The sequence below is a fragment of the Salarias fasciatus genome, chromosome 23 (genome assembly GCF_902148845.1).
Source record: "Salarias fasciatus chromosome 23, fSalaFa1.1, whole genome shotgun sequence".
Classification (NCBI taxonomy): domain Eukaryota; kingdom Metazoa; phylum Chordata; class Actinopteri; order Blenniiformes; family Blenniidae; genus Salarias; species Salarias fasciatus.
Genome location: NC_043766.1, coordinates 13,445,902 through 13,455,313, shown reverse-complemented (window position 1 = coordinate 13,455,313; position 9,412 = coordinate 13,445,902). Strand labels below are relative to the sequence as shown.

The window sequence follows — 9,412 nt, the reverse complement described above, 5'->3', positions numbered from 1 at the left end:
ATGAATGTAAGTTGTTTGAATCACACTCATATCTATTCCACGTGCAACCTGAGAAGAAAGAAAACAGGTATGTTTTTGGGCTGTACAATAGCGCAGCGGGTAGCACTCCCACCTCATAGAGTGAAGGCCTTTAAGTCTTGGCCGGGGCTTGTCTATGTTTTCTATGCAGTCCCTGCAGTTACTCTACATCTGAAACAGCTGGATGGACATCACATCTTTTGATGAAACAGGTGGACTGCAGAGTACATTCTTTGAAGTACCAGAGTCTTGTTATTTCTCTCCACCAATCACATTTTTCTGAGTATGAACTGATGGATTAATGTGATTTACATCGGTGCTGTAAAACCGGTTGCATCCACTATAGTAGTCCATGGGGAAACGCATTTGGTTAATTTAGTTTCACCTGTAGCTAAGAGGTCTGCCGATTTTATCATTTGCCATTTATGTCATGAAACTGCAGAAGTAATTTCCATGAAACAATAATATGATTAATTATTTCTTGATATTTTTTTTTCTTCTTAAAAAGAAGACACCTGATGTGCTTGGAAATCTGTCCTTCAAAATAAAGCTCAAGCTATATGGACTATTGTTACTTTGTTTCTCAGAGAGAGAAGGAGAGAGGGAGAGGGAGAGAGAGAGAGTGAGAGAGAGAGAGAGTGAGAGAGAGAGAGAGAGAGAGAGAGAGAGAGAGAGAGAGAGAGAGAGAGAGAGAGAGAGAGAGAGAGAGAGAGAGAGAGAGATTTGTTACATGCTGCTTCAGAAGGTGTCAAAGATACAAATGTATCATTAGACATGGTTATGCAGTACATTGTTTCAGGTTTCATCCTCAGTGAGGTTCACTTGAATGTATCTACTCTATCCAGGGTGAAGCAGTATCTCAGATATTAACCCCCAGATTGAATGAAATCATTAACCCACTAAGCTAAAACATTTTAAGATTATTTTTTTTTAGGTTTTCTTAGTTTGACTTGATACTGTAATGCTCACATGTGAGTGTGCTAAAAAGCTTATGTTTTATCTTTTTCAAAGACATTCATATGCAACTACAAGCTCAATTCGTTTTGGGTAAAAGTCTCGGTTTTGTGTAAACTGATCATTTAGGCAGCTAAACAATATAAAGTGTACATGTAGTAACTTATCTATGCACCAGGTGGCAGCAAAACATAAAATACTAAAGTATTGCTGATGAAACTTTTAAAGTGAATGAATACAAAGACTTATTAAAGAAACAAACAAATATTAAAAATAGTGTTTGGATGTGAACACACATAACTATATACGTGTGGGTCTTGAATACATCCATCTTATTTGATGCTGGTTTCACCACAACACTGTCAAATCATCAAAGTCTGTCGTGATATACCGAACTAATGGACCAGTCTAACCACCCCTGTGTTTTAAGTTTTGAAAAAAAAAATTATGCAATGTGCATGTTGGTGTCTGTGCTGTTAGTTTTAATTGCAGCTTGGAGGTTCAATTTTTTTTTTTTTTTTTTCCAAAAACTTCAGCATTAATTAACAATAGCCTCAAATCCAGACATCACACTGAAGGCTCTTTAATCCCTGGCTTTTATGGACAATGTTTTCATTCTTTTTCTGTCTGAGTAAAGAGTCACTTTGACTTTGGTGGGGAGCAGAATCCCTAATGTGTCCATAATATGACTGACCAGATGAGGACTATTGTGGAGGAGAGCAGGAACAAAATACAATTATAATGAAAGAAGTGAAAAGGTCAAACCGAAGAAAATCAGCATTTTGATTTGGGAATTGATTTAGCAAAAAAAAAAAAAAAAAAAAAAAAAAAAAAATGCATATCGGATTATTCTAAAACAAGTACAAAGATGAAAATTCAAGCACCTAACAGTTTTAAAGTTTACAAACACAAAAATTCCTGAAATATTTTTATGATGATTTACGGCACCTTAGAATGAAATGTTGTCATTTTAACAATCTTTAAGCATAAATTGCAAAGTCAGTCAGAAACAAACAAACAAACAAAAAGGTGTCAAAGAGATACGGTGTCAATGGACATGAAGTGCACTGAGTGCAAATAGGACATGTTTGCAGAAATGAGTTGAAGGTTTTTGATAATGCGTGAGCACCAGAACCAAGAAACACTGTGTTATAGTATTTATACTTTCAATGAGCCATAAATAAGACCTGTTGGGAAAATAATATAGGATATACACTGGCCAATGCTGTGCAACCATTGACTGTAATATATTACTAAAAAGTAATATATTATTGCGTTGCAGGTAATATATTACTTACCAAACACATGAGCTCATAATTTGGTGTCAACAGGACTTTGTGTATCAGAAAAGTCTCAGAGAAACTCTGCTATGTTTTCACTTCCATAAACACTTCAGGACAGAATAAAGAAACCCGACGACGTCTCTAGAAAGGAAATTTGGTGAGATGAGATTTTTTTGGTCACTATAATTATATAATGATATAATGACGTAGTTCAAATCTGCATCCTCACTTAGCCCACAAAAAGAAGGGATCACAGGGATAAAAATGTTGGCACATTTATATTATAAACCATTGGTACTGTTTCGAAGAAGAAGAAGAAGAAGAAGAAGAAGAAGAAGAAGAAGAAGAAGAAGAAGAAGAAGAAGAAGAAGAAGAAGAAGAAGAAGAAGAAGAAGAAGAAGAAGAAGAAGAAGACCTTTTCTTCTTCTTTTTTTGTTAGGGGTAATCCTGACCCTGTGGAAAATGCAGCATTATTCTCCTCAACAAAACTAAGTATTTAGATTACACACACTGTCTGGGAGGGTCATCGATCCATAAACAAAACCTCCTCTCTGCTGCCACCCCAGACGCAGATCAAAGATTGTTAGGCAGTACAGAGAAACTCAGCAGTGAAAGTATCTGATTAGCCCACACAGAAATTCACAGTCTGATTCTGAGACTTGTACCGTGCCCACAGAGAGCATTCATTCTTCATTCATCTTTTTCTCAGACATGGTTAGCAAAGAAAGGCAGGCATAAAAGCGACATCGCTGCAGCGAGAATCAAACACACCCTCCCAGTTAATTTCACAGCTCGCGGCTTCCCCAAAGCATCTTTTGACGTGACTCTGATTCGGAGGCACAAGAGAAAACTGAATGGTGTGATTAATGGAGCTGTCAGGGTTGATCTTCTGTTAACCCTCCTGTGACAGTGCAGCTGACTCCGACTCAACATTTAAACAGAAGAGAAGCTGTTTTTCTGCCTCATGACAAGGTTTAACCCTCAGCGATCCTTTAATGTTTTGTTTTTTTTTATTGGCCTTTTGTGTTATTTTTTGCTGTTGCGACATTTTCTGGAGCTGTTCACCACAGTGAAAAAGATCCAATACGTATTCTTTTATTCATTTATTTATTTATTTATTTAACATGTCTCCTGGTGAGTCAACATAAAGATAGTTTTTTTCTGAAAACATAGAGTCACCTGGTGGGATGACAACTCCTGCAGCCACTGCTTCCACTGAGACGGAGGAGGAAACGTCTGTGATGTGGAGGACGTGACCTCCGAGATTAAAGTGACCTCTTTTGTACTGACATGAAAAACAAAGGAGAACAAAGTCCCGGTTTCCAGCACTGTGAGATCCAGCATCTGCGATCAAAGGGAGAGGTCATTCGAGAGGGGAGAACCTCCCAGAGCACAGAAGCAGGGTGACTGTGCTCACGTCTTGAACAGAGGAACGTCAGACTGTGGTCATACTGGAAGTGGATGAGCAGCCAGCCACAGGATACACTGCGGTGTTCTCTGCAGGGTTCACTTCAGTCCACCACAGTGAAGGTATACCTACACAGGGACGAATACGTTTTCGACCAAATCAGTGGAAGACCATCCTTTCATCTTCTAGACCTGTCACATGGAGGCCACCGCCCATTTCAACTACTTTATTTAAAAATGGGAGAAACTCTCTCAACACATAAGAGACTCAGATTTATGATCATCAACAAACCTGACAAGCTAGCAAGTATGGACTGTGGGACGAAGGAACCTGTCAAAAACTGAAGAAAACACAGGGCGAACATGCAAATTACCCACGGGAAGGTCAGCCAGAAGATTCCAACCTGCAGCCACGAGCCAGTGGAAATTATTGCATCAGTACAATACAAATACACTGCCATCCAACCAGTCAATCATCTGCTGCTTTCATGCAGGAAAACTTCATGATAAAGTTTCAAAGAGATCGCTGCTGATGTTGACAGCATGTGCTGCTTAGTGGGTTTTAGATTGTTTTTTTTTCTTTTCCAGTAATTCAATATACTGTTATAGTACAACGTAACACTGTTCAGTTGAATGTTTGCATCTCATTCATCTTATACTGTTATTTACTTCTGTTTTGTTCTTCTTTTCACTCCCTCATTCTGCTCCCTGCACCCTTCTCGATAGTGCCACCATAACTTCCCTTTTTTAAATTTACAGACTGGGTTATTGAGTTTATCCTGTACTGTTAGCAAAGTTAATTGCAGTAATCCAGGACAATAAACCTGTCCAGAGAGGCGCTCCACATCTGAGCTGTTTAACTTGCTAGTGAACAGGTCAGGCAAACAATTACAATTCCCTGAGCTGGTTTTTAGTTAATGAAGCTGTACTTGCCGCGCCCAGGCAGGTGATGGCAGTGTTTTAGAGACAGGGCCAATTGTGCTGTCTTTAGGTAGAGTGGTGCTGTGCCGCACAGGCCAGAGAAGGCATGACTTTCCACTGTGAAGAGGCGATGGATGCAATATGCAAGAGTGGTAATATGTGGAGAAGAGCAGGTGCTGCTATTTCATATTTTTATTGTTAATTCTGATCTCTGTAATTTTTTTTATTTTAACTTCGGCTATTCAGTGAACTCTGGCCCAGGAAGGCATCAGGGTGTTTGCTTTGAGTTTAATCTTGGTGTGATAATACACCTACGGAGGTTTGTGGATTACATGGGGAGTTGTGTTTGCAGACGTTCTGATTGTGTTTCTGAACCAGTGCAGTGAATCCATTTCACAATTATTCTGTTCATAAAGCTGTGAGGTGATTGTCTCACGTGAACAGTGATGGAAAAAAATAGAAAGGTATTGGTTTGCAATCGTTTCTCAGTTCTTGTCAAGTTTTGTTTTTTTGTTTTTTTTTTTTGGGGGGGGGGTGGGGGGTTAATAGAGTGTGTCTTTCTGAGAGACTGCGCCTCGAGACACCTTTTTATGAAGCAATTCACCAAATGGCGTTTTCCTGATCTTCAGAAGGAGCAAAGATTGGACTCCATCCCACTCCCATCCATTTCAAACTTGTTTCATGGAGGCTGGAGCAAAGACATACTGGGTCACCTCTTATAACAGACACACAAAAACACACACCCCTGGCTGTTTTTACAGTCACTGATTACCCTCAAAGTCATCTTTTTGAACTGTCGGAGGAAGAAAACGATCAACCATCACACCCACACGTGCACTAGAAGAACCTGCAAACCCTGCTCAGAGAGGCCTCACGTCCATTCGGACTCGAACCAGGGACTGCCAGCACGGCCTTCAATGCTCCATCAAACTTTTCAGTGTGTCATTTTCAGCATCTGAGAGTGTTGATTAAATATGCATTTCTGATATTCATAAATCATTACACTGTTCATTTGAAAAAGTAATGTAAACATGTTTGGAAATGGGAATGTAAGTCCCCGTTTCTGTCCAAGTCTGGCCCGGTTCTATCAAACCTTTACCCCATGTGGCCTCCTGTTGCTATTTATTGGGTATGCTGCATCACAACCACTGCCGTCATCTTTTTGTGCCAATAATGAAATTCACTGGTATAAACATCCTTCACCGAAACTCGAGTCAATATTGTACAAATATTAATTGCATATATTTAGTAACAGAGGCTAAAATAGAGCTGCCTTTGAGATACTAAATGAGAACACACCGGATGCTCTTTGCAGAAATACTGCTACATATTGAGCCCCAGTAACCCTATTCTTCTCCTTTAAAGTCCTGTTTCATGGGGTTTCGCTGCAGTGCTATTGTTGCCCTGGACTGTACAATTTTACTTTCACTGCCACCGATGGACAGACACCATCAGGAGATATTTGCCCAGCGGAGGCCTCGTTATCCTTTCACAGTAGCCCGGGATGCCATCAGTGTTGAGTGCCAAATTTTTCCGATCAGCAGCAGGACGCCTGCGGCTGTGCAGTGGGAGCCGGCGGCACCATGACGAAGATCAGCAGGCGTGTGGACCACATGGAGGGGCAAAAAGTCACCGAGAAAAAGTCCCAAGTACCTCAGGTGGCCACCTGCAGACTGAAAAGGATGGACCTGCAGGCACAAACTGCTCCATGACTGACTCCTGTGATAAAACTTCCTTTATTCACAATTAGTGATCTGTCGTTGTCATATTTACAAATACATATTGCAAATAGTTACACTAAGAGAGCAGAAACACAGTTCAACTCTGGTCTGCGCATCTTCAAAAAGAGAAAAAAATATAAGTCAGATAAAGCAAATGTCATGGGTTAAGCCAAGCTGGGTCCCTTTGCTGCTCAGCTGAACCGGTCTATCTTTCAGAGAGTTTCCTTACTGCGCTCTTCTCAGCTCTTTGGACAGCGACGGCCCCACGCATTAGAGCGCACAGGAGCGTCCTGCGTGATCCGCGGAACATCTGGAGATGAGTTTGGGTTAATATACAGCGGCAAACATACAGCTCTGCAGTGTACAGGCCTCATGTGGGGTCTTGAATTTAGCCGACAATGCCGCTACCAGGTACAACTGCTTGGTTCTTTCCTTACATTATCTTCCCTTCATGGCTTGAGGTTTGACTTAAATGAGAAGCTCAGCTGTAAACTCATTAAAAGCTCATCAATTCTTGTGCAAGTCAAATGTGACCAAGGCTTTCCTTCAGTTTAACAATGAACTCACATCAAAACTCAAATTTAAACAAACGAACAAAAAAAAAAAAAAAAAAAAAAAAACATTCAGACTCCTACTGTAGTTCCCAATATTCCTGCAAATGTAAAGTTGGACCAAGTCTGGGCTTCTACCTCATGGACACATCGTCTAAAATGGGCCAGGTTTTACAGATGTGACAGAATCTTCTGTGTAGGAGGAAAAACTATAGTTTATCTCAGGTGGATCTTCAAGGAAAACTCCACCAGGCAGAATGCAAGAGTGAAAAAAATGATCAGTTTAACAAAAACATGGCATGACGGAGGCATTGAGATGCATTATTATCTGGTCGTCTTTTCCAAGTATGTTGGTTCATCATTGACGTCCGCTCCAATATTTTCCTGTAATTTTCAGACAAAACACGGACCCTTGTAGTGGAGGCAACATTATCATTGTGCATCTCTTGTTCAGAGGATGGTGATGCTGCAGCATGAAAACAAGATTCATCTGAAGACAATTTAGGGGTTCAGTGTAGAATTGAAGGCCATGAAATGTGAACTTCAGATGGCATCAAAAACTACAAACTACAGCAGACGAGAAAGACTCAGAACCTCGCAAGTGACTCTTATTTTTTTTTCATGTAGAACAGTGGGACACACACACACACACACACACACACACACACACACACACACACACACACACACACACACACACACACACACACACACACACACACACACACACACACACACACACACACACACACACACACACACACACACACACACACACACACACGGGTCAGATTAGATAAAATGTCATCATGGGATACTTACTCAGCTTTAAACATTTTACTTAGAAAGGCACAAACTATGATTTCCTGGTAAATTATCTCGATGTAAGAAATGAAATTCAAAAGACAACTTCTTTTTTTTTGCTTTTTCATGTAAATCAACACTTTTCAGCCATAACTCAGATATAAGCATTGCGAAAGACTCTTCCTAAATCAGTCTTTATTAAGTTCTTTTCTTTATTGTTAATTTCAAACCTAAAGTTTTCCTCTGTAATTGTTTTTCTTCCCCAAAAGTGCAATAATAATAAGAGAGCTTAAAATCGGTATCTCTCGTTCTTCCACAGTACCTGAGACCAGTGACTGTGCTACTAAGTCCACATTGACAGACAAAAAGAAAGCCAGAGTGAGGAAAGATTTGAACTCCAGAACACTACAACATAAAAAAAAGTTTTCAATGCAGGGATTCGATGTCAAAAAAAAAAAAAAAAAAAAAAACCGAGGAATCACTTACAAAAAAAAAAGAAGAAATAATTACATAAAAATCATCCAAAATTTGTTTTATAGATGAAATGCTTCCTGTGTCTCTCAGATTTAAACATCAGCATAGTTACCTTTTCCTCTTTACCTTGATCCCAAAACAAACATCAAAGAAATAAAATGAAAAAAAAAAACAAAAACAAAAAAAACAAAAACAAATCAACAAGTTCCTTAAGAGCAGATTCCATTCACTCGATCCACTTGAACGTTTCCCCTGATCAACAGCTGACTGACACGCTCTTTATGAAATCTAGAATACAACAACTGTTTCAAACAGTATCTTTTTTCATATTCACGCCACGGTATTTGAGTTTCATTGTTACAGCTTTTTAAACTTTTCTCAAGCCCCTCCCACTCCCTCCTGATGTAAAGTAGGTACGTTTGTTTTCCGTCCATTGAAAGGAATCCAGAGTCTGTTGAGGAGTCAGTAGGACTGCAACATTCCTTCAACCCGCCGGCAGCCGGGGAGCATTGAGAGCGAGAGAGAGAGCGTGAGGAGAGGAGGAGGTGACTGGAGAGATAAGGTGTGAGGTTGAGGGGAGGGGGGGCAGCTGGCGAGAGATACGGGAGTGGATTTTTGGGGTGGGGTGCCTGTGTAGTTGCTTCCATTTAAAACTTGACAGTGATCACAATGGTTCAAGTTCTCTCGGTTCTCGTCTTTCATTTATGCCTCTGGAGGGCTTTCCTCTTTCTCCTTTTGAAGAAACAACAGCACCTGCGGGAAAAAGAAAAACAGACAACAGATTAAGTGGGAAAAAATAAACAGAAATCTTTATGTCAAACTCAACAGTGAACATTACAACTGCAGGGCACGCATTCAGAAGTTCAGTTTTCACTGTTTACACGCAGACACAGCTGAATCGTTTTCAGAAGCTTCAGTTTTCTGTGTTTCTGAGCACCGCAGTTGTGTTAATGGGAAGCCCGAAGGCAGCAAAGGATTTAACTTGAAAACGGAGTCTGTTAAACAGCGTGTGAGTTTGGCTCCGACTGGCTGGAGCCCCTTGAGACCATTCAGTTACAGTATTTATGGATTTACAGTATAATCAATAATCCCTCGCTGACTCATTACATTATTACGTTTTAAAGTAGTTACACAAGCGATGCTTGGCAGAGTAGAACTTGTTTCAAGAACATGTATGTGTCAGTATTCTGCCTAAAGTGCTGCTGCAGTCGTGTGTTACTGCTGACTGGCTAAAGTGAAGTCAGCCATAAGACATTAGATATAATAATATCCCATAAAG

At 40.1% G+C, this 9,412-nt stretch overlaps 1 protein-coding gene across 9 annotated transcripts in view; it reads right to left on the bottom strand.

The window, feature by feature from the left end:
* Positions 1-6,302: 6,302 nt before the first annotated feature.
* Positions 6,303-9,412, bottom strand: part of csnk1g2b (casein kinase 1, gamma 2b) — a 46,608-nt gene continuing 43,498 nt past the window's right edge. For all 9 annotated transcript variants that reach the window (XM_030082876.1, XM_030082883.1, XM_030082880.1 and 6 more), the window contains one exon: positions 6,303-8,886. In XM_030082876.1, coding sequence (XP_029938736.1) covers positions 8,832-8,886 — 55 coding nt within the window. In that variant the 3' untranslated portion in view covers positions 6,303-8,831. The remainder of the gene's footprint in view (positions 8,887-9,412) is intronic.